This window comes from Populus nigra, chromosome 16 (genome assembly GCF_951802175.1).
Source record: "Populus nigra chromosome 16, ddPopNigr1.1, whole genome shotgun sequence".
Taxonomy (NCBI): Eukaryota; Viridiplantae; Streptophyta; class Magnoliopsida; order Malpighiales; family Salicaceae; genus Populus; species Populus nigra.
Genome location: NC_084867.1, coordinates 777,874 through 802,330, shown reverse-complemented (window position 1 = coordinate 802,330; position 24,457 = coordinate 777,874). Strand labels below are relative to the sequence as shown.

Below are 24,457 nucleotides of genomic sequence, written 5' to 3'. Positions count from 1 at the left end.
TTTTCATGGCCAACATTTCAGTGAAGCTCCAATGGTTATGATATTTCAACACTATTAAGTAGACATGTTACTACTGGCAAACTTACAGTCTTTATCTAATACAAGAATCGTTTCCTCAAGTTTTCTAAAATATCAAGACCTGTTTTAAGTTTGAACAATAAGCAAAGCAGCAAAAGTAGGCTGCAAAATGAATGCAGTTCAAGTAACCGAAACTCATTTAAACCTTACGTTAAGACTCGGGGTTTCCACCTCGAGGTTACAATTTTCAAGCTCAGATCTTATGGATGGGGTGGGGATTTGGGAATTGGTCCATTGAACCTACATTTCAACCACACAAAAAAGGAGGTGCTGTGGTAATGTCGCGTTTGAAACTATGATTGGAATGAAAAAAGCACCCACACTTTGAAACGGCGAAGACAAACAAACTCGAAGAAGGGGTATTGCACATCCCACAACTGTCATCTTCGGAATTAGATTAGAGTAATTACACAAAGCAACCTTCATTTAAAATGAAGCTCTTGGGCCTTCATGTTTGTATTTGATGAAATGGACAGAACTAGCACACAACTATAAAAAATGCATATCATAATAGTTGACGAGGAAAAAGAGAGAACCACCTGATGATATATTCACACGCATCAAAACAGGTGTTACTAGGCAGCATCAAGCCATCCTCAAAATGCTGGGTCGGTGTTTTTGTTAAAATTTCACTTGCATCATCAAAAAAGATCATGAACAACGTTATATGATGACTCTTTATCACTATTTTGTCACTATACTAATATAAACATGCGAGGTCTGTGTTTGGAAGGTCTTGGAACTTGGAAGGTCATTGAGCTCTCTAGCTGATGTGTAATAACCTCCTCTCTCTTATCTCAGTGTTCAATTCCATAAACTTGGCTTGGTGCCTTCGTTTATTCTGTTAAGGCAGCCACGTCTCTTCATTCTCTTCAGTTGGAGGTTTTTTGAACTTCAACTTCAATGGTGTCCCCCACCCCTTTCGGAAAATACAAATAACTTGGTAGATTTAAACTGGCACCTTGAATGTTCAACTACCATAACATAAGAACTGCAGTCTTGATCACACTATGAAAGCCATCCAACGATGGAAGAAACATATTATATAGCTTAGTAAGAGTCATCTGTATCTTCTGCATATCATTTTCCTTTTTTGCGACTACATAGCACCTTTCCAAAATAGCAACATTTTACGTAGATTTTTGCATCAATAGTGTTGTGCTTCAACGTACTCAATTGACTTTATCATGGTTATTAGGGTAACTATAATATTACATCTCTCTACTATATGATCCTAAATCTGTCAGATTTTAAAATGTCAAAGCGGGTTCAATTTACATCAAAGTTTGCAACTACCAAGACCTTAAGAAACCTGCATACTTTATTTCACTACAGCAGACAAATGGATATAGCAAGAAAGACATCTACAAAATATATTGATCTCCCAAATCATGGCTTCCCAGCAACAAAACAAGAAAAGGGTTGGCAACAGTTAATAAGGCCTATAGCAAAATTGGTCTTACTCAAGAAGTCAGATTTTTGGCTTCAGTTACCCAAGAAGTCAGATTTTTGGCTTCAGTTACAGCAGCGCTGGCAGCATATAGTGCCATCTTTTTCACCTACAAAAATGGGAAAGTGTTTTTGGATTGAAGAAAACTCATTTAAATTGGACACATAATTCATAAATTCACATGCATGGCATTGATAAGCTTCCATTATGAAATGCAAATTAGTAGCCATCTCTTTTGAAAAGGATGACAAAAGGTATGCAATATTGAATAAAACATATGCAGCTAAAAGTCAATTTAGCTAAGCATATCATCAAGATAACCCATACATGGAACTGTATGCTAGAAGTGGACTGGAGCATTTAAAGCTCGATTATTTTCCCAGCCCAAGGCATGCATATTTATCTATATGACAAAATATGCTTATTTAACAAACACCTAAGCTAACCATCCATGTGAGTCAAGGATTCAAAAGCATGGAGAAAACATTCATACAACGCTTCTGAGATAGAAAAGGAATGAAAATCAACTGTCGCATGCATTTTAAGGAGGTTGCATAACTACATCAGGGAAAATTCACCTCCAATTTGTCTTCCTTGGCTCTGTGGGTCTTTGGAAGCAAACGAAACTCCTCTGTCAACCGAATGCATTCTTGAACATTCTCAGGGGATACAAAATCAAGGGCCACTTTTATGCATGACTGGGAAAAAGCAAGTGTAAGATGGTGTTAGCCATGCATGCAACAAAATCTAGATCAAAACATTCAGTATAGCCTGACCATAGATGCTGAAAACATCCTATGTGACTTTCACGTTACAGGTTGTAATCTTTCCTTGATCTATTAATTTAGAGTGTTCAAATTTAAAAATGCAAATCCATATCAATTTTAGTAATATATATATAAGCTCATAAGTCTGCGACTACATGTCACTCTTTATGATTTTGACTTGAAACCTAACATGTACAATCACTGGACTATTGAATAAGATATCCAATAAGGGAAGCTAAAAATATTCATCATCATAAATACAAAGGCTTAATGCAAGAAGAGCACCACCTGTCTATTCCTCACTTGATGAGGACATCCTGCAGGTATGAAAACAGCCTCACCAAGGTGCTGCTCAAATGTCCAAGGTTCAACATCTGCAAAGAAGATACGGTTCCACAATCTTGAAGACACCTTTGTATAACTAAACAGCTAATTCAGAAAAATAGTTTCTTACTGAACTCCTCCTTCAGCTGCCTTTTGTGTTTCTCACTTAGATAAAAGGTTTGGTCATGGATGGGATGAATAACCTGAAGCAAGTGCAGCACGTGAAATTAATAAACAAGTGGAACCGTATGAGATTGTATTGAATAACCTGATGTCAATGGAAATAATATTAGTTATGATTACTGTAGCAGGCAAAGATACATACAGTATTTACTGGCAGGCTACTGACATGGCGAAATTCTTTCTGATGCCTCTTCAAGTATTCAATTAACTTGGGCACATCCTGCCGACGGAAAATGTCCCAAACAGCACCACCATAAACAAGTTCTGAGGTGTGGTTTCCTTCAATACAATCTCTGTTCACACTTTCATTTAAATCAGCAGAGCTCGTATCATATTTTTGCACCCTTGCATTCATTTTTGCAACTGGCTGCAAATTGGTATCAGCAGTCACCTCAGATTTAGTTGAAGAACATCTTATCCCACACACAATGCTATAAAATTCTCCCAACTCTTGGCACATGCTTTTTTGTTCTTCCAGTTTCTGTTCCTGGACATACAACCGCTCTAGTGAGGAGTCACTCTCGATATTTTCATCTTTTTTAGGTAATTCAGGATCCATTTTCTCAACTTTCCGCCTTCTTTTTCGTGGCTTCCTTCCAGACTTATGAGTCACTTTCTGTATCCCACCACAAACCGGATTCATATCTTCAGCTTCATGTTGCTTTTGTATTTTTTTTATAATTTTGCTTTGCCATCGAGGAACTTTCACTTCTGTCATATGAGTAAGTATATTGACCTAAATGCAAATTCGTTAAACAGTATGAATTTATGACATTAAGTAGCACAGACTATTCACATAAAGAGTCTGCATGAAATATCATGGTCAAAGACCTTGATCAGCAATCTACATTAAAGAAAAAGCTAAGTGTGTAGACAGCTAGAAAAATCATCAAAAAAATCTTGATGTGAAAAATATTCTGAAAAAATGCATCAGGTATTCTAGCAGCTATGATTGGAACATCCCACAATCTAGCATTACCATTGGTTTCAAACAGAAAAAAAACACATACAAATGAACACAAGTCAATAAACATGAGCTTGAAATGCTAATCCAAAGGAGGCATTCGAAACCCTCAGTTGTTTATAGGTCATGCATTGCATTTAAGAAATGTTCAACTTGAAGGAGAGCATTTGAAAAAATCTATATATGAAAAGGCACTATGAAAAATGCATCAGGTATTCTGGCATCTATGATTGCTGCATCCTGCAATCCAACATTGCAATTGCTTCCAAAAAGGAAAATTCAGTGAACAGAAGTTGGGAATGCAAATCTAAAGCACACATGTAAAAACCCTTGATTGTTCATAGCATGCAAAACTGGGAAGACAGTACATATGCAGAAATATCTTAAACATAAACATCAAGTACAAGTTATCAGACAGAAATGTTGCATACCGCATCAGACATGTCACAATGCAGTTTTGTCACTGAATCACCTCTACCAAGTTCTTCCACAAATCCATATGCTATGTAAGTTTTAGGCCCCAAGTCTGGCTTCAAAACAGCAGGAAGCTTTGTAGCCATATTCAGAATGCCAGATTTTGGATGGGTATACTCACTGAAGGGGAGCATAGAAACATACTCAGCACCATGCCTTGGCAAACATTCTTCAAAGAAATTTGATGGGGGCCAATCCTTCAGCTTCAGCATCTCTGGCCAACCATTCCTATAGCTACGACCCTCTAAATAGCCCTTGAAAAACTGGAAAATATTAACCTGAACCTGCACTATCAAGAGTTAATTACATATTATACTCCATATGCTATAATTAACAATTTTTCATTATTTAGAACAGTTATGTTTTAGGTGAACATATGACCCAACTGTCTGTCAGAACAGCTAGTAACATTGGTCAATGAACACTCATGAAAGTGCTCCTGCAAAGGGACCTGTTATGACACGGAATGTAGAAATAAATTTCATTAGCATGGTATGTGTTCCAGAGAATTGTCTTATCCACAATGGCCCATAAAAGGATACTTCATTGATTGAAATGAACTTCTGTGCTGCCATAAAACTCTTCTTCTTTTTTTACCAAAATGTTAAAAACATAGGAGTATATATAAATCATGAGTGCATACTGCTACCAACACTGTTTTCTTTGAACAGGAAAAAAAAAAAACGAGATCTCAAGAAAATCTTCATTTGTCGAAGCCCAAAGCGAACCTACGACTCTAAGCTACATGCAATAGACTCTTAATTGGGATACTGAAGAAAAACAAAACCCAAAAACTATCCAAATGTTAGTTCATTGGGCAATGCCAGTATACATGACAGAAATTGTACGATGACACTTGCTGAGATCTTCAAGTGGGGCCACCAATTTAATGCCCGGATTTTTCATCACCCCTTCCATGCAAATTCTGTTGTGCAAAAATCACTCTAATGCATTTAACCCAAATGTTTAACAAATGCAACAGAAACTGCATTGCAAAGAATAGTTTCCTCCAATCCTGATCCAGTTCTTAATCATTGAAATGGACGCAAGGGGGAGGGGGGGACTGTTTAAAATAAGATAGGGAGTCCCTCCAAGTTTTCAAAGTGCATTACTAGCTTGAACTGTTTTAGCAATAAAAGAATTTTGTAAGATTGTAACAATCTCGAATGTTAAATTACATCAATCAGTCCTGAAGTTTGTTTAGTTACAGAGCTCCCCTCTTGTTTCTTTCCCCACCATTATTGTTACTGACTACCACATGAAAATTCCGCAAAATATGAATTTCAGGGGCAATTGATGGTCAATGTGAAGTGAGGTACAAGAGGGATGGTGGATGCAGTTACAACAAACCTTTTAACAATGCTCAACCTAACTTACTCTGCAAACTTAAAATTGCAGATGGTTTTCCCATCAAACTTAGTCTAATGTTGAACTAAGAAGTTGTGGATTGAAAGTTTCATTGTTTATCTTTCTGATAATCCATAAAGGCATGTCTGTTAGAACAATACACAAAATGAAGATCAAACATGGTAGCAGATTACGCTAAAGGAACTCACTAGGCATTGCAATGAGGAAAAGGTCATTAATAAGCAAAACCAACAATTGCAAAAGCAGAAAATGCAACTTCAACATGCAAATAAGGAACCCCTACCTCGCACCAATCCAGGCAATCAATGGCTTTAACCCTGTGTGCTTCCTCTTTTATAATCTTTTCTGCACCTTTAAAAGCCCTCCACATGACCATTGGTTCCCAGCTCAGACCAGAAGTCCTTTCAAGTGCATGTCTAACTATAACAGGTTCACCTCTCATCCAATGCAATTGAAAATGTACAAAGTCATCATCACCCAACTGAAGTGCATTTGGGCAGTACAGAAAGTTATCATCACTGTTCTCCCTATAAGCTGCTTTCCTCACTGCAAAATCTTTAGATCCATTTTCAGTGGAACTGGTAGGATGGCACAAATAACATTCTTCACAAAGTCTAATATCTGGGGACTGATAGTTAAGAGTAAGTTCCTCTGCACTCTTAATCATCTCTTCAACGAAGTTAGCATCAAAGATACATCTCAAGGTGAGTATCTCGTTACCACAGCCTCCCAGTTCTTTAGGAGGGCAAGGAATCCTTCCATCACTCTCTGCTCTCCAATCAGGAAACTTGCATGACATATCAGCTGTGCACTTATTTTCCAAATCAGACACTTGAGTCTTGCAGCCAAGTCCTTTTCCATTTTCATTTATCTGGTCATGAACAAGCGCACCTTGACTGTCTACTCTTTCAAAAAATCGTAGGTGAGAAGATTCTGCTTCATTACCTCCAGGCTTAAATCCTATTCTGAGTTCCGAACAACAAGTGAGACAGAGATCATAGGAACAATCAGGATTGGGACAGCTTCTGTGGAAATTAACAATAGATGTACTGCAATTGTCACTGTTCAACAAGAATAATTACATAGTTACAAACTTTAACACAGAATATAGATAGAAGACACAAATTGCTTGAGTTCTGTTGCTATCAGTGAACTTAAAGATGCTAAAGATAAAATAGATGGTGGTGATGTCCTATCCTAGCAATAATGTTAAACCTAGCAAATAAAATACACAATGAAGAAAGCAGAAGTTCAATTCATAAATGGCTCAAGTTCCAGTTCCAAGATATGGGAGGATGAGACAATACCAATATACTCGATCATCATCGTCAAGTAAAGATTTTGTTACATGCTCTTCTGTTAATTGGCTACCTACAAAACAAGAACAAACACGCCATTAAGCAACTTGGACCATCCATTTGTATAGCAAGACTCAACTTTACAAACCAATAACTGCATCAAAATGGAATACCATGGATCCTGGAGTCTACATATATTTCAGAGTTCTGTTCCCTTTGAATATGCCTGAGGAGAGGTAAAGTCTTGTGTAGCAGGTAAAGAAGCTTTTGCAATTTGGCATTTGCATCAGCTTTATCATCACCAGCCTGTCAAAACCACATATTATTTGGCATCATGAAAATCTAAAAGTAGAAGTACAGCAACAGAGACAAAATGAAGAAAACTTAAAGAAGAGAAAAACAAAAGGCACTCACAACCACAACTACATCTTCCTTGAGGCATACTCTGCAATTGCAATTACCACGACAAAATGGGCATGCAATCTCTATCTCCTCGTGTGTTCTCTTAGGGTACCTAAACATTATTTCAAAATCAAATTTAAATTGCAAACCAAGAGTTAAATAGGATTAAATGAACTCAAAAGTGATTCATTTCTATTTTGAACTGTTTCAAACTAAATTCTAATGTTAACTAGAAGAAGTAACTTCTTGACAGGAACATAAAAAATACTTCAAACATCAATTTTTTTCAACTGTTTTGTTTATGAGTGAAAGGGCTACGAGGAAAAAAAATCCCATTACCACTTCGCAAGGCACTCATAGCAATAGCGCTTTCTTTTGCAATTAGAACAAATGACAACACCACTCCTATTATTCCTGCAGCATTGGTGGCACATCAAGGTCTTCTGTTCGTTTTTCTTGTTGGCACCCTGATACATAAACCTCGTTAGAATGGGCCAATCTAAATCCTTCAAGGATCACAATGTTGGTACACTGTAATTTCACATTAACAAAAAAAAATAGAAATTTTAAACTGTAATACTCCTCAGGACATAACTTCAGAATCTTTAGAAATCCCACATGCAACAAACCACAGATGAGAACAGGAAATAGAATATTTGTATAAGGCTAGAATTAAAGCTGCTGCTATTATATTTAGGTGCTTTCAGTTCTTTATAGTATGTAAAATCTGCTTAAGAAGTTTCTGCGTACAACATTTTAGAAACTAGCAATTTAATTATGTGCAGAAAAATTTAGGCACTCTTTAAAACAGACTTCAACATTCATATTGAAGCTCTCTGATTCCAAGTTAGAGCCTATGAACTTATACTCCATAAAATAAGTCAGTCCACACAACACTAAAATGAAAATGCAGAATGCAAATTTTATTACCAGATATATCATTACTAATTCCAATGCTATTCAGTATTTCACAACTTGGTCCTTTACATTCCACTTTAACTGTAAATAACAAAGGCCAATGTTTCATCAAGCATTTCAAATAGCTTGAATATAATTCGGTAGCCTCACCAAGCATTTTCCTAGTGGCTAAATATCCGGTAGCTAATACATCCATTTCAAATAGCTTATGGAACATGAATTTGGAAGAACTCACTAGTAAATTTGAATTTTCTGATCGGTTGTGCTTTGGTGGCCTTCCCCTAGGCCTCTTCTTAATATTGCTCCAGTGACCAGTTTGCTCAACCAGAATATCCCTGTCCATTCCCAAATCTTCCCCACTTTCCTTCTTCATTCCATACTTCTGCCTTAATATACGGTCAAAAGATTTAGCTAACAGAATAGTTCTCTTACTCTTTAAGGCTTTTCGTCTGACTTGCTTATTGTTTGGCCTTTTACTTTCACCGTTGTCTTTGCCCATAAATTCTCCATTCTGTCTCTCTTCTTCTTTAGCAGCAATACTTAGCTTCTTTCTCTTTGAAGCTTCAGGTTGAGCACACTCAATCTTAGACTGCAGATTTGCAGTGCCAGCTTCATTACCACCGGCAGCTTCAGTTGCTATTATCCTATCTTCCTCACCTTCAAGTATACTCCCTTCACTCTCAGAACCTGCTAGACAAATAATACTATCCTCACCATCACTTTTACACTTGATTTTGCACTGGATTTCCTCATTTCCGTCACCCTCCTTCCTTATTTTCAGACTCTTAGGTTGGTGATGCTTAACATTTGTCTTCATGGTATCATTTCCATCTCTACTAACACCATTGACCTCACAAGGCACCAACTTAACTTCCTTGCCTAAAGGAGCTGCCCAACCATTATCTATCCTAGTTAGCCTCAGTGTTTTCTCACCAGCATCATTACCACGCATGGTTTCACCAGGCAATCCCTGAATACAACCTGCAAGAGTTTTCTTGTTCTTTGACCCCTTTGGACGGCCTGGCTTACGCTTAGGAATTTCCCCCTCTTCACTATGGCCAGTGGACTCACCAGTCAGTGCTCTATGTTTTTCTCCAATAAGAGTAGTCATCCCATTCCCTAAACCCACCGACCTAACAGCATTCTCTCCATCATTACCATACATAACTTCACCAGCCAATTTCTGATTACCACCACCTGCAAGATTTTTCTTCTTGTTCCCTGAGCCCTTTGGTCGGCCACGACCACGCCTAGACTTTATATTATCATACGCCTCTCCACTATGGCCAGTGGCCACACCAGGCAATACCCAATACTCTTCACCTAAAAGAGCAGTCATCCTATTCTCTGAACCCATCAGACTAACTGTGTCCTTGCCATCATTACCGTTCATAATTTCCCCAGGCAATTCCTGGTGACCATCAGCAAGATTTTTCTTCTTCACTGAGCCCTTTGGTCGGCCGCGTGGCCTAGGCTTTCTAATTTCATTTCCCTCTCTGCTATGGCCAGTGACCTCAACAGACAATACCCGATGTCCTTCACATGAAGAAGCAACCATCCTATTCTCTAAAACCACCTCCCTGATTACATTGCCCGCATCTCCATTTCTATCCACAATGTCACTAGGCAATTCCCAACTATCATCTGCTGGATTTTTTGGCTTGTTCATGGAGCCCACTCTGTGGTCAAGACTAGGCTTTATGATTTCCTGACCATCTCCACTAACACCAGTGGCCTCACTAGGCAATTTCCTAGCTTTTTCACCCACAAGAGCAGCCATCCCATTCCCTAAATCTATCAGACTAGCTTTGTTGTCAGCACCTTCAATAGTGGCGTGACTACACAAAGCTTTATATCCATCAAAAGTAGCAGTCGTCCAATTTTCAAAACCCATCAACCTAACTTTATTATCAGCCCCATCATTGCTAACCATGATATCACCGGGAAATTGTTGCCTGTCACCAGCAAGAGATTTTTGCTTATTTTTCGAGTCCTTTGGTCGCCCTCGCTTGCGCTTAGGTTTGCTTTTATCATTCACTCCAAAACTACTGTCAATATTATCATCAGCCATTGCCCCATCATTTTCCCCTAAACAAGTAGTCATGTCATTCACACAACCTGCCAGCCTGACTTTGTTATCACGACTTTCATTATAACCCACAATACCACAGGGCAATTCATGACTGCCTCCATTTTCTTCTTCATCTAAAAGAGTAATCCTCTCATTCCACAAAACCCTTGGCATATTAGTCTTATCACAACTATCAACACTCACCTTGGCTTCACCACTGGCAAGATTTTCCTTCTTCTTATTCTTTGAACCCTTGGGTCTGCCACGCCTATTTGGTGTGATGATCCCTTTACCACCAGTGACTTCATCAGGCAATTCTTTGTCCTTTGCACCTTCAAGTGTAGTCCTCTCACTCTCCAACTGCATTGATCTAGTAGTCCTATTGTCACAGTCAGTTGTATCCTTGGTTTCACCGGGCATTTCTCGATCAACTCCAGCAAGGTTTTCCTCCCTTTTTGAACCCTTTGGTCTGCCACGCTTCTTTGGTGCGATGATCTCCTCTACTTTCCCATTAGCACAAGTGCCTTCACCAGGAATTTCTCTATCCTCTGCCCCTGCAATAGTAGTCTCACTCTCCACACCCATTAGTATCGTAGTCCATACAACACTACCAATACAACCCTTAGTTTCACCAGTTATTTCTTGATTCTCACCTGCAGTATCTCCATTATTCTTATTTTTTGATCCCTTTGGTCTCCCACGCCTTTTTGGTGTGACAGTCTCAGTTCCACCCTTGTTACCAGCAGTAGCTTCACCAGGAGTTTCATCGTCCTCTGCGCATAGAAGCGTAGTCCTCCCATTCTCCAATGTTGCCGGGGTAACAGACTCAATGCCAGCATTGTTATTGCCCAGAAAATCACCAGGCAAGCACTGTTTTTCTTCAGGTGCAACATCTTTTTGCTTCTTCCCTGAACCTTTTGGTCGGCCACGCTTTGCCTTTGGCCGCACAATCTCATTTCCAACTGATCTCTCAATACACTCTCCAGCACCAAGGATTTGCTTATCCTCCACTGGGTTATTCTCATTTCCTTCTCCATTGACACCACTGGTTTCACTGAACATTTCCAATTCAATCATCCCAACGTCACTACCATTTCCGATCACATTATCACCACTTAGGCCAAGTTTTACTTGACCTCGAGGATCATTCTTCTTCTTCGTTAAACCCTTTGGTCGCCCTCGCTTGCGTTTCACTGGAGAAACCTCAGCTCCACCGTTGTCATCACCACCAAACTCACTTGAATCGTCAATACCAACTGCTTCAACACCAAAAATTTCCTTCTTGTTCGTTTTCCCATCATCTTCAACATCATCTCCACCTCCATTCCTATGACACCCACTTTCAATCCCTTCACCCCCATTTTCACAAGTAGTTTCACCAAAAAGGCCCTGAATTCCCTCACCGTCAATACTAGCACACCCAGCTTCACCACACCAGCATTGAACCCCTTCACCACTAGCAGCCATACCTCCATTTTTACATTCACCAAATAGTCCCTCCATGCTTTCACCAGAGAGGGTTATATCACCATTTTTCCCATTAACTTCACCAAATACCCCGTGTATTCCTCCACCACCAGAACCCACGCCCACATTTCCAACATTAGCAGCACTAACTTGACAAAATAGGCCTGGGGCCCCTTGATCACCTAGACCCACAACACCATTTTCACTAGCACCCAGACCAGACTCACCCAATCGAAATCCTTCACCGTCCCAAACCTGAAAAACCTTACCATCCAGACCCAAAACCTCAGTACCGCCACATTCTCCACCAAAACTATCTTGAAACCCTTCACCACCAAGAACCTGCCCATTATTCCCACATGCAGTAGCTTCGTTTTGCCAAAGTTGAAAGCTTTCACCAACATTACCAGCATCTACATCATCAAACCACTCCAAAACATCTGAATTCCCTCCACTAAACCAGTCATGAACCCCTTGATCTCCAAAACCCACATGATCACTAACCTTCTGTTCCTTCTCTCCCGCCAAAATACCTGAATCCTCTTCACTTACCTCCCTCTGTCTCTTCTTTTTCAGAGAACCCACTTCAACCCCACCTCCATTTTCACTCTTCTTCTCCATGCTTCTCTTCAAACCCCTCTCCACTGAATAAAGATGGTGTTTTTCACAATACGCTTTGCCACTAAAAGCTCTCTCCCTACACCTCCACTTGCCTGCACTTCTTGAACACCTCCTGTACCCATCATCATCATCAACCATTTCTCATTCTTTGAAACGCAATAAAATCAAGAAACCGAATCTTGCAAGTTACAGAGAATCAAGGGTCTTTACTGCTTTCATTTGAAAATTGAAATTGACAAAAGTAACGCCCTCCTGTAGTAGCCTGTTCCTATCAGTACTGAAAAGTAAGTAACAGGTAATAATAAAAGACCTGTGTGTCCAACTGTTTTGGCAAAGTGGTATCCGTGTGTTGCAAATATCAAGGTAGTGGCTTAAATCAGGGGACTTTTGGCATTTTCGCTGTCTAGTTTCTCACAGTGACAAATGAAGGCAGGGACAAGGATTAGACAAGGTTGCTGTTTGGTAACACACTAACATAAGAGAAAGACTCGGTGCTCCTTCATTCCTTTTGATACTTTATTTCTTACCATGAAAATAGCTTGTTTGCATATATGTTTTAAAAAATAAAAAATATAACTTCAATATATTTTCAAATAACAAACATTTTTAAAAAATTAATTGTTTTCATAATACTAAACGGATTCTTAAAAAAAGAAAAGGGATGTGATTTTATTGGACGAAAGAGTGTAAAAGGAAGGATGAGGTGATCTCTACATTTTTGCAAGGTGGGTTTCAAAATTAATTCAATGTTTGACGATGTTTTGGAGTAAAATTGATCATCTTTTCTTAAAAAATGCTCATGGGATTAGATTTTTCTTCTCTGTTCCTCCTTCAAAAGGAAAGTGAACCCTGCACAAGGCCCTGTATGATTCTCCAAACAAACAGGAAAGAGATGAGAGCATAAAGTAGAAGCATATGAGCTTTTCATTTTATTTTAAGATTTAGGTTTTCATTTGTGATTAGTTACTGCACTCCGAAGGAACATAGATTTATTGTTTTGAATAAAAAATAAATAAAAATAAAATATTTGAAATTAGCCTGACTAGACTAGACTCACTTTGATTTGCCCAAACCGGTCTGATTCGAAAAAGCTAACCTACGAACTAGTTGTGAAAGAAAATATAACAAGAGCTAAGCCCCTAGTCTACAAGTCAAGCTATCCTGCCCCACATGGCAATCCTTGGTTGGTCAGAGATCGACTCAGTGAATGCCATTAAGAGTACTAGTTTGTTGTATCTGCACAAATCATGTGGCATGATTTGACCACCCACAACAAGCCTTGACTAGTCAGCGGGACTTTTTACAGAGATATATCTATATATAAATATGGGTGAACATATTACAAGATGGTTCCATGGTCTAGTGGTCAGGACATTGGACTCTGAATCCAGTAACCCGAGTTCAAGTCTCGGTGGAACCTTCATATTTTTTCTTTCTTCTTTTATTGCTTGGAAAAACTATATTATAAAAACCTGACATTAGGAGAGTTGACTCACAACTCTAAAAATCAATGATGGGCCAGTCAAATTTTTTCTTTTTCTATTTTTTTATTTTTTTGGATAAGTTGACGTCCAGTCCCAAATTAATCATGCCGGCTAGACCAAGTTTTAAAATAATAATAAAAAATATTGAAAAGAAAAGGTGACAAATTCAGAGAAAAAAAATAGAAACAGGAAAAAATTTTAAAAATACATTTTTATTGCTCATTAGAGCCTCTGGGGAGATACTATTTTAAAAAATTAAATTGATAAAATAGTATTTTGAATAATATAAATATGATTGAGAAAAAGTTATTTAAAAAGATAATTGTATTGGAGGGGAACAAATAACTGTTTTATTTTTTTTAATGAGTTTAATGTTTTTTTTTTTGCATTGCTACATTTAATATATATATACACACACACACACACATATGTATGTATGGAAGAACATTGAAGCAATGCAGAGTTGATGTAAATTTCACTAAAATTCTTTCAGGAGATGAAAAAGCTCCAATACAAAGGCGATTTTTTTGGAACAGCTACTACAAAAGCAATTTGAGAAACAATGGTCGAACGGAAAGTGTTTATTTATTTTTGTCTTCTTCCTTCATCTTCTTCTCCCACCTTCGTTTCTTATATGCCAGCAACATTTCAGGCATTTGCTCCATCAGTTTGGCAGTCTTTGCCCGTCTCTCTGCAGCAATCCTATCACACTTGTGTCCTTTCATCTTGGTTCTCATTTCTTTCCTCTCTGGGTCATACGGCCAGTCTTCCCCTGCAAGGAGGACTTCCTTGCGAAGTCTAGCTCGTCGGCGACCACTGATGTGGAGTGGTGTCCAGGCCCCGAGTTTCCAGTAACCCCACACGCCTTTGGATAGCTCATTCTTGTGCTTCGCCAACTTCTCTTTCCATGGATACTGGTACTCTGCAACTGCCTTTGCCACAGTTTTCACAGCTTTGCTTGCCATTCTTCAGGTTCGATAGCTTACTGCCACAGAAAGAAGAAACATTTGTTACTGCAATGGATATATACATTACTCTAAGATGCAGAAATGAAAAAAGGGACAGGACAAAACTCGTGGAGAATCCACAAGGCAACTGAAGTCTCTCTGGTAAAGTTCCAAGAATCAGTTTATTCATCAAATCTCAAATCATTGCTTGTAATCAGACAAGTAGTTTTTCCCTCAAATTTCACTCTCATACCAACTAGATATTTAAAGAAGTACGCAAATGCAATTGAGGTGAACAATAGATATCACTTCATCAAAAAAAAAAAAGACGAATTACACCAATCAAATCCAATACAGAACCAGTTCATTTCATACTGAATAAGCAATTGAAAGTGATGAGATGGTTGCATTTATCTAAAACACTTTCTTTCTTTTAAAAAATACTAGAAAGCAATTGAAAGTTTTAAAAAAACGCTGTTACGATTCAAGCCTGAAATCATATACTAGAAAACCTATTTTTAACCCTGCCTCTATGATATGCAGCTGGAAATGTAGACTAAATTATTGATTTCCTTGCTGATTTCCAGCAAGATCTAGAATGATGAGCAGCTGAAAATGTAGACTAAAATTATGGTTTCCTTGCTGATTTTCAGCAGGATTTGTGGGCTGAATGTGGCTGGAATTTGAGCCACAACTCTTGACTTTAATCTCTTTCAATGTCTAAGTTGTGGCAGCAGTATATATATATTTACTATTGTTGTTGGTTGTTTACAGCTGTTGAAACATTATAAATTAGGCCCTACATTGAATTCCTGGTCAGTCTTGAATATCATTTTGTAATCTCAATTGTAAGAGAAGAGTTTCTCTCTAAAGTTTTTGTATTTGTTCTTACTTCATATGAATTCCAGCATTTCAACTTCCAACTTTCCTTTTATCCAAACTAGGATCGCATCACTCTAATGGGTCAATATAACTACACAAAAGCAATTACTAGCACAAAACAGTGACATGGATGCACTTCAAACCATTTAGCTGTATCAAATCTGTACTTTTCTTTTTCAGAAAACCAAAAAACTTGGAACTAACAGCAAAAAATTAATAAATCATCAGCTAAAATGCTAAATCCACATTTGAAAGAAAAAAATATATCACACCCATTTCAAAAGTGATAACAACGCAATTCCAAAATTCAGTAAAGTAGAATATTAATCGTGGTTTTAAAAAAAACTTCCATTTCATTTCCTTTTCCTTTGTTTTGTTTCCTCAGCAATAGAACAGAGTGAAAATAAAACACAATTAAGGAAAACAACGCAATGAAGAGCAAGAGAAAAATTGTTCAATATCCATCAGGGAAACAAATATTCTCCGGTAAAATCTTCCAAGAACCAGTCCATCTGTAATCCTAAATCGACACTTGTACTTAAACACGGAATTAAGTTAACTTACAGACATCACTTTCATCCCAGCTAGCACTTTACATAAGCATGCGATTGAGTTAAACAACAAGAAGATTTAGTGTGTTTGCCTTAGAGGTGTGGTTGACTTTTTAAAAAGGTACGATCCTCTTAAAGCACACACCAAACCTCACAAAAACAAAAAAATACAAGCTTTTTAATTCAGTCTAGAAGGGGCTGCCCCAAAACATGGATTAACCATTTATTAATTACATTTGGCAAAATGCAAGTAACTCCCATCATAAAGTTTCTGACAACAATGACTAAAATAACTAATTTCCAGCAAATTCTCCCTTGTAACCACAACTACTCTCCAAAAACAAACTTCATTTAGAATTAAGACATGAATATCACCAACCTTGTAATGTAGTTTGTGCCTACTTTACCTAGGTAACAATACTTAAATCAAACTCAATACCCAAGACAAGACTTTGTCCCAAGTAATAAAAATTAAAAAAATCAAAAATTTCAATTCACAAATATATTAATCATACAGCAACCTAATTCGATCCTTACAAGAAATTCCATTCCTTTCCACTACACAAGGGTGAAATGAGTTCACTTCAAATTACTAGCTCTATCAATTCTCTAGTTTTCATTTCCAGAAAACGGAAAAACATGGAACTGAGAAAGAAAATCAGAAAACATGGAACTGAGAAAGAAAATCAGAAGAAGCAACTAAATCAAAGCAGTAAGCAAAAATATAAAGCAAACCCATTTTAGAAGAGATAAAATCCATGTCAATAACCTCATAAGAGATTCATAATTCAATCAGTAGAGAGAGCGAGAGGGAGTTGGATTCTTACAAAGGAGTAACTGCAAAGTGACTGTCCCTGACCCCAAAGCTTTTTTCTTGGAGTTGGACAGAGACGATGTGGTTCTGCTACATACGGCGTCGCTTCAATGCTTTCTTCTGTGTTTAGGGCTAAGCTGTTATAGACACGTGCCCAGAATTGAATTTTGGGTGTTTTTTCAATTTTGTCAATTTAACATGTTTTTGACTTATTGTTTTCTTTAATTTTCTATTAGATAAAAAGTTAAAAAATATACAAAATATTAAAATTCTAATTTTATTAAGACTTAATTTTTGAAAATTTTAATCGTCGAGATCAATTAAAAAAATTTTAAATAGTTATAATATATTAAAATTCTAATATTCTTAAACCTTAATTTTAAAAAAATTTAATAAGCAAAATAATTTAAAGATAGTTGATCAAATTTATTTATTTTTACTTTTCGAAACAGATAAAGGCCAATAAAAATGGTACAGAGGAAATATTTAATTGGTTGTTGTACTTGCAAGGTCATTTGCCTTTTTTTATTATTATTATATTGACGATGATAGTTTTTTTATCATAAATTTATTTATTTATTGGACTTTTTTTTTTTTTGTGGGGGGGGGAGGGGGGGCTCAAAAAAGGGGACTAGAAAGAGAAATACAGTAAGCACTTGAAAATTTTCAGGTCAAAAAACAATACAGGATTAGCAGCCTTTGATGGGCAAATGACCTAAACTGCATTATTATGAACATGTACATACAACTTAGAGGATATAAAACAGGCATCTACCAGTAAGAGACCAATACAAGTTAATGCTGATTGCAGCTTTTCCTAGTACAAGGATCTGCATCCCATGGACAATCGTGTGCTGGGATTTTCCTATGAACAAACAAGGGATTGGGAGTGACTCTCAATTACTAGTGATCCAGCACAACAGAATTTGCAGAAGCAATTGCTCTCAGTGAATCAAAAACTTCATGACCGTTCAGTCAAGATATTAAGATATTCTTTGCCCAGAAATAGGAAGGAAAATGTTTGATCCGAACAAGAGCTCCAGAACATGTTCAAACTGAAGGTCATCCCATTTCCTCCACGAGGCTTGAACTTTCTTCAACTAAAAAGTTATCTTGGTGTAAGTCCTGTCTGCATCTGTTGATTCCATTGAAGACCATATCTCAGATTTATTAAACACGACTACTCAAGATTAACATTTTCCTTGTAAAAAGGACCTAAACTATGAACATGAACGCATGATCATTGCCTTGGAAGTCCATTCAACTGTTTTCAATATAGATAGAAGACAATGCAATAGAAGATGATTAATGTCCTACTTTTATCAGTCGAATAATTGTAATTTCATTAAAATAATAGAGTCAAGTGAAAATATTAGTTTCATTATTTGTTCGCCTAAAAAGCAACTATCATATTTTTTCTCGCTTTCCTGGGGGGCCCTTTCAAAGTGCAACTAGAGCTTGACATTAAATAGCACATTTTTGGTTTAAACTTTATATCTTACCAAGCCATGTTTTCTCGCCTTCCTGGGGGGCCCTTTCAAAGTGCAACTAGAGCTTGACATTAAATAGCACATTTTTGGTTTAAACTTTATATCTTACCAAGCCATGTTTTCTCGCCTTCCTGGGGGGCCCTTTCAAAGTGCAACTAGAGCTTGACATTAAATAGCACATTTTTGGTTTAAACTTTATATCTTACCAAGCCATGTTTTCTCGCCTTCCTGGGGGGCCATTTCAAAGTGCAACTAGAGCTTGACATTAAATAGCACATTTTTGGTTTAAACTTTATATCTTACCAAGCCATGTGGCTGCACGACACATGCACACACAAAATCAGAGCATCTAAATACAACCGAGTGATATGTAGACTGTCAAATTTTGGATGATAAGATATGTTCAAATTATTACCTGACTTGCATATGCTGAGCTTTGAGCCAGAAATTTAACAAACTCTTCCTTCTTTCTCTCAAAACTTTGCTTTGCAGCATCTAATAGTGCTTGTTCTCTCTTTATATCCTCCAGCATTTTTTCCCTTTTCCATTTTGTCTCCTTGAGCTGCTTCTCGGTGTCAATGTAGTTGTCAGGCAGGGTTGATGTCACAGACAATTTTGGGAATCTTACATCCACATTATTCCTATAGATCATACAAGTTCCAGAAAAAGTATATTGCAGAAAATGAGAGTTCATTCATATTAACCAAAGACATATCTACAATAACAAATCTAAAACACAAAGCTTGGATGCTGCAGAAAGGGTCATCCAATTGAATTATGCATCGGATGAAAAAAAATCTTAATTTTTACTGTTCAAGCACACCTAGCATTGATAGTAAAAAGAACCAAATAAAGATTCCATGTACGTCATTTTCAGTCAAAGAAACACCCTTTTAAATAAAGAGTAGACATATTTAAAACTAGTGGTGTATTTAATATCATTTAAGAGAACCTGAAAACATCAGAATGAGAGCCCTAAAAGCTACAATATACCAATAACACGAGTACTAAAAAGAATGGATTTGTTCCGGAATGATTAGACCCCACAATTTACAAAGCTGTAGAAGCATCATGCACACATTGGTGCTTCCACAAATCATCAATTAAACTTTTGAAGGCCACATAATAAGCCAAATTCTACAGCTTAGACAGCATAATTCAATTGTTATTTCATAATCCAGCATGATTCATGGGGAACCAACCACAGATAATGGGATTATAATTGATTGCCTCAGAGTTTTAATGATATTGAGGATCTTTATTTTATTTCCTATATATTAGTCATACAGTTCTCTTCTTTCTTTTATTACTTATCTTTTTAGTTTTAATTATGACTTCTAATTTTCTGTTTCTTCTATTTTATTTTTTATTTTTTTTTATTTTTTTTATTTATTTTTTTTTTATGTGTGAGTGGGTCGAGTTAAGGTTGAGTGGTTATATATAAGAGCTGACATATTGTGTTTAAAGAACAGCCATTATGGACAACTGACTAATGAAAAATGAGAATTTAACAGACAATTTTTTCTCCTTGTGGTTTTTCTATTGTTTTCACCCTTTCGTTTCATCTTGTTTTTCTTATTTTCCTCTCCCTTTCTTCTATACCTTCCGCTTCAATTTCTTCTACCTTGTCCTATGTCAACAATCCAGAAAAGAGTTCCCTTCATATTACCAAGATCCATTGTGAAGAGAGTAAAATGATGAAATTCACCATAAGATGCAATCAGGTAAAATTGTCTATTCAGGTATGACAGCAGGACCACTTACCGATTACCTAGAGAAAAGATACCAGTACCCTTCATCATTCCTCCATCCAGTGAAATGGCTCCATCACTTATACAAGGAAGAGCGAGTACCATGTCTTCCCTTGTTCTATAAACTTGTAGACGGGAGAACAGATTATAAAATAGAGTCTCTCTAAGACCATATCCGCTGCCTGTGAGATAAAATAAGTTTGTGAATTCCACGTTGATCATATTTACAGCAAAGCCAATAAACCCAGGTGGGCACTCCCCGTTAGGTAATTTTGGCTTAAGGAGATCAAGCCTCCTTTGTGGGTCATCCACCACAAATTCACCGCAATAGGGTCTGCAAAAGGGAAAGTGAACTGATAACGGAATTTTTACAGACTACAATACTGGATTGACAAAAGATGACTCTTGAGATTCATGCCTTAGATTTTCAAGACAAAAGACAAGAAATCGACCATCCAATTCCTTCCCAATAGAAGCGCCAAGGCCATGAAGGCCGGAGTCTTTATTTATCTGGCCTTCCTTGTCATATGTTTCTAGAGCTTTTACACCTTCATATGTCTTACAGACAATTGCCAGCATAGTCTCCACACCCAAGTACTCGGAAAAAAGCCTACATTCATTTTAAACACGGAAAAAGATAAATCAAGCATTGTGCACATTTCTAAGGATACATCAGCAAGCAGAGAGGTCATTTTCATGCCATTTAAACTCCCAACCAGCATTGGTTCTCCTGTAATTATATAGAACCTAAATTCAACTTCTAAATCAAAGAACAGAAACAATATACTAATTCCTGCATAAAAACAGGAGCTCACAGATTGTTCTGAGATGATGGGTGATGATTCCCTTTCGTTATACTGAGGACTCATATTTGGCATTTTTTAAAATTAATTGGCACTATAAACATTAACCTCAGCTATAGTGATGCTGTAAGCAGTGTACAGTTCGCAACCTGATAAACATGCATAACAGATAGCAAGTAGATTCAAACTGACCTGCCAAGGTTATCATCATCTACCTTGCCAAGTGTAGCAACAACACCAAGCACATCGTTGGTAAATGACGGATGTGAAATTTGAGTGCCATGGCTCATTTTCAGCCGGCACAAAATGCCCGCAGCAGATTTTTCATGCTGTAGAATTTGTTCCATTGTTTCATCCTCACTCTGATTGGAGTAATGGGCATCATTTTCATTATTTGGCATTGTTGAAGAATGATATTTGCCAAGGGTAACTGGGACAAAAACCATCCGTAGAGAGAATGTGATGAGAGAAAAAAGGATAAATGTATGACTAGTGATAAATAGAGAGCCAATATCCAAAATATTATATCTGTAGACTGCATGCACAATTTTGGAGTTCACAGCAACCAAAAAACAAATGACATAAGAACACAAGAATGGCAGATCCCACAGGTCTCATGCTAACTAGAGAACTCAAAACCCCAAGCAAGTGTTATTGTTCAATCTAATATCTTGGATGCAGCGTACACTCAGAAATTGAATAAATTTTGAAATGGAAATGATAAATATATGCTCAGAAGTACTTTCATCCAGGTTAGCAGTGTGGTGGTGATAGATACTTTTTAAGCCTTTTCACCAGCTTTCCACAGTCCAAGAAGGATTTCATATTTCAAAATCCATGATGAGCGAGTAGAAAATAAGAAATTAAGAATACCTTGCAGATCAAGAATGGAATCATCTAATTTGTTTTTGTGACTCTTCAGAAACTTAATGTTGTCCTCATGATGTTTGATTTTCATCCCTAGCACATGCAAATCTTCTTGAAGTTTCTGCAGGGTCATTCCAAAGTTAGTACATAGACCATTCTCAAATTACAAGTATCAAGATTGAATAATTGTAAATATATACAAGTGAGCTTAAAAAACATAAAAAATTCTGCATCTTTTTCATGAAACCTTCCTTTTGTAAGACATGTATGAATGTATATACTTACATACACGCGCATACACAAGCAGTAGACAGATCCTAACCACAAGTAAAATTGAACAAAGAGTACACAATATAGTAATAGTGATGATCATCATGAATCTTTTCAATTCTTTCACTCTAACTAATATGACATCACCGTTTCTCCTTGGCCAGAATTAAAACTCATAAATAACATTACTGTTTCTCGTTTGCCAGAATTAATTTACTAATTCCATTAACAGACCTGTAGCCAAGAATATTACAGCAGAATAAAATTTTACTTAAGAACCTTAGAATTGTAGAGGATGGTTTGGGCTTGTGGGAATCTTCCATTTTGCATCTCATCCCTCACAACAATACTAGTTTCTTTTGGATCCACTTGCATTAATGCAGACGATGATGCATCCTGAAAAAAAAAAGATGCCTTGGTGAGAATTGAAACCAACAATAAGAGGAATTTATTGTATTTGCACAGATTGTGAGAAATTAGAGGACAGAACAGTCTGCCCATGAGCAGGCTCGTTTTTCTTCATAGGAAGATTGTCTATACATAATGTGGGGGCATTAACATGCATCACTCTAAAGAACAAGAAGGATGGAAGACAAAAACATTTTCTCCAATCAAGTAAATTAAAGAAATTACAATTCTAGTATTTATAAATCCACTGAACTATTTCCTACAAAGATTTTCAAGCTAAAAAATACTGGAATTTTCTCACTGGACTGATTAAACTTCAGAATGGGGAAGAGTAAAATGATAATATACAATTGACCACTGAAAAAAAGCTTTAGCTCCTCTCAATTTCCACAACAGTACTCTAATTATATGAAGGTTAAACAAGTTGCATACCTAGGCAACAATAATCTTCTTTACAGGGATTTATGACATGAGTGCAACATTCATTTACTTTCTACTCCTCTCGTCCTACAAAAACTTCCCCCAACCTAAATGAATTTTCTTGTTCCAAATTTATACAATCTTTTCCCCCCACCCAGTAAGTTCTCAGTATGTTCTTGTTAAAATAAAACGTAGCACTAACACCACAACAAAAACAACAACAAACCCATTTGAATTTCTTATAATGCCGCCTTGCTCTGCGAAACACCCTCGAAAAGACAGATTCAAGTTCGCGCTACAAAAAATTTAAAAAAAAAAAAAAAAACACTACTATTGAGAAGCAGGCAATCCCACGTTGATAGATTAATTAAATAAAATTCAACCAACCTAGAATTTCACCAGAAACAGTGTATTAAAAACCAGGCAAGACCCACATTGTAAAATATCCACATAAACGCACTCCTAGTAAACAAATGCCACCATCGTAACAAAATTCAGAAAAATCGCTCCTAATAGCTTCTTTCAATAATACTAGTAAATGGGCTCTCTTTCATAATTTTTAAGCTTTTCAAGTCTCCCGGTAAAGGGTTCTTCTTTCCACTCAAGAAACTAGTAAATAGAAAATAGCGATACAGAGAAGACTAATATAATACAACAGGATTGTCTTTTTGGACCTTCAAATTGCTCAAACCACCAAAACATGCTCATGCATGAGTAGAAACCTTAATTAGGTTCCTGTTTGGTTTCCAGGAAAATGTGGCAAAAAGACTAAGGAAAAAAAAATTGAACTTGACACTGAGAAATAAGAAAGTTAAGAACTTTGTTTAACTTTCCTAAATTTTCTAGAGAAACAAACAGAATTTGAGAAGTGAAGCAGACCTGAGAATGGTTGCTGGGTTGAAACATTTTTTTTGCTGAGTAGAGCTCTGACGACTCAGTCACTCTCTGTCTGAGTTCTTCTTTCTTTTTTTCTTTCTCTCTCTAGGGTTTTTTATTTATATTTATTTGGAATCTTTTTGGTTGTGGCTATAGTACGCACAATATCATTTACAAACGCATTTTCAGCCGTTGATCGGTTAGAACATCCAATGGTTTTAACTTTTAAGAGGGTCGGGTTGTGACCGAGCAGACCTAGTTCAATCAGCTCAGTGGGTCAACCAGGATTTTCGACTGAGTCATCCTAGTTTTTTATCTATTTTTTCTTCAATCTTGACCGATCCAGCATCTGACTTGGTCGAATCTCGAATCAACACGTCAGACACACACAGTTAGTTTAAATATTAAAAACTGGTTCGAATTTATAGAGTTGATAGAGCCCAATGAAATGCAACCACCAAGAGTCTATTTCGGGGGTCTAAATTTGCTCATTCGTGGGCCATGGGCCA

At 37.0% G+C, this 24,457-nt stretch overlaps 3 protein-coding genes and 1 non-coding gene across 8 annotated transcripts; 1 reads left to right on the top strand and 3 right to left on the bottom strand.

Moving 5' to 3' along the window:
- Window positions 1–1,234: 1,234 nt before the first annotated feature.
- On the bottom strand, window positions 1,235–12,931 carry LOC133675785 (uncharacterized). 4 transcript variants are annotated; one of them, XM_062097263.1, is made up of 13 exons: window positions 10,951–12,922; window positions 8,462–10,851; window positions 7,648–7,775; window positions 7,321–7,420; window positions 7,080–7,212; window positions 6,916–6,979; window positions 5,892–6,669; window positions 4,198–4,524; window positions 2,945–3,538; window positions 2,750–2,822; window positions 2,584–2,669; window positions 2,107–2,226; window positions 1,235–1,637 (listed from the first exon to the last, which is right to left on the bottom strand). In XM_062097263.1, the coding sequence occupies exons 1-13, from the start codon at window positions 12,521–12,523 to the stop codon at window positions 1,542–1,544; spliced, it is 6,462 nt and encodes a 2,153-aa protein (XP_061953247.1). In that variant the 5' UTR covers window positions 12,524–12,922; the 3' UTR covers window positions 1,235–1,541. The 4 variants fall into 4 exon arrangements, with proteins under 4 accessions (XP_061953247.1, XP_061953246.1, XP_061953248.1 ...); XM_062097262.1 differs by having other exon boundaries at window positions 8,462–12,922; XM_062097264.1 differs by lacking the exon at window positions 1,235–1,637 and having other exon boundaries at window positions 2,102–2,226; window positions 2,584–2,695; window positions 8,462–12,924.
- An 802-nt stretch (window positions 12,932–13,733) lies between these two features.
- TRNAQ-CUG (transfer RNA glutamine (anticodon CUG)) lies at window positions 13,734–13,805 on the top strand. Its single transcript has one exon. It is a non-coding gene; the product is annotated as a tRNA-Gln (tRNA).
- Window positions 13,806–14,316: 511 nt separating this feature from the next.
- LOC133675524 (uncharacterized) lies at window positions 14,317–17,236 on the bottom strand. Of its 2 annotated transcripts, none has more exons than XM_062096931.1 (2): window positions 17,077–17,236; window positions 14,317–14,854 (listed from the first exon to the last, which is right to left on the bottom strand). In XM_062096931.1, the coding sequence occupies exon 2, from the start codon at window positions 14,832–14,834 to the stop codon at window positions 14,451–14,453; it is 384 nt and encodes a 127-aa protein (XP_061952915.1). In that variant the 5' UTR covers window positions 14,835–14,854; window positions 17,077–17,236; the 3' UTR covers window positions 14,317–14,450. The 2 variants fall into 2 exon arrangements, with proteins under 2 accessions (XP_061952915.1, XP_061952916.1); XM_062096932.1 differs by having other exon boundaries at window positions 17,019–17,208.
- Window positions 17,237–17,695: 459 nt separating this feature from the next.
- On the bottom strand, window positions 17,696–24,095 carry LOC133675282 (protein DEFECTIVE IN MERISTEM SILENCING 3-like). The gene is made up of 8 exons (XM_062096614.1): window positions 23,952–24,095; window positions 22,524–22,640; window positions 21,981–22,095; window positions 21,300–21,537; window positions 20,723–20,914; window positions 20,318–20,638; window positions 18,969–19,194; window positions 17,696–18,198 (listed from the first exon to the last, which is right to left on the bottom strand). The coding sequence occupies exons 1-8, from the start codon at window positions 23,976–23,978 to the stop codon at window positions 18,172–18,174; spliced, it is 1,263 nt and encodes a 420-aa protein (XP_061952598.1). The 5' UTR covers window positions 23,979–24,095; the 3' UTR covers window positions 17,696–18,171.
- Between the last annotated feature and the right edge of the window lie 362 nt (window positions 24,096–24,457).

Coding starts and splice junctions, on each gene's coding strand:
- LOC133675785 (XM_062097262.1), bottom strand. CDS start 12,523: ATGGTTGATGATGATGATGGGTACAGGAGGTGTTCAAGAAGTGCAGGC. Junction 6,980..7,079: donor TGTAGACTCCAGGATCCATG/GTATTCCATTTT, acceptor CTTGTTTTGTAG/GTAGCCAATTAACAGAAGAG. Junction 4,525..5,891: donor ATTGCCTGGATTGGTGCGAG/GTAGGGGTTCCT, acceptor TTGATAGTGCAG/GTTCAGGTTAATATTTTCCA.
- LOC133675524 (XM_062096931.1), bottom strand. CDS start 14,834: ATGGCAAGCAAAGCTGTGAAAACTGTGGCAAAGGCAGTTGCAGAGTAC.
- LOC133675282 (XM_062096614.1), bottom strand. CDS start 23,978: ATGTTTCAACCCAGCAACCATTCTCAG. Junction 19,195..20,317: donor ATCTTTTCTCTAGGTAATCG/GTAAGTGGTCCT, acceptor TATGATCTATAG/GAATAATGTGGATGTAAGAT. Junction 18,199..18,968: donor GCTCAGCATATGCAAGTCAG/GTAATAATTTGA, acceptor TGGAATCAACAG/ATGCAGACAGGACTTACACC.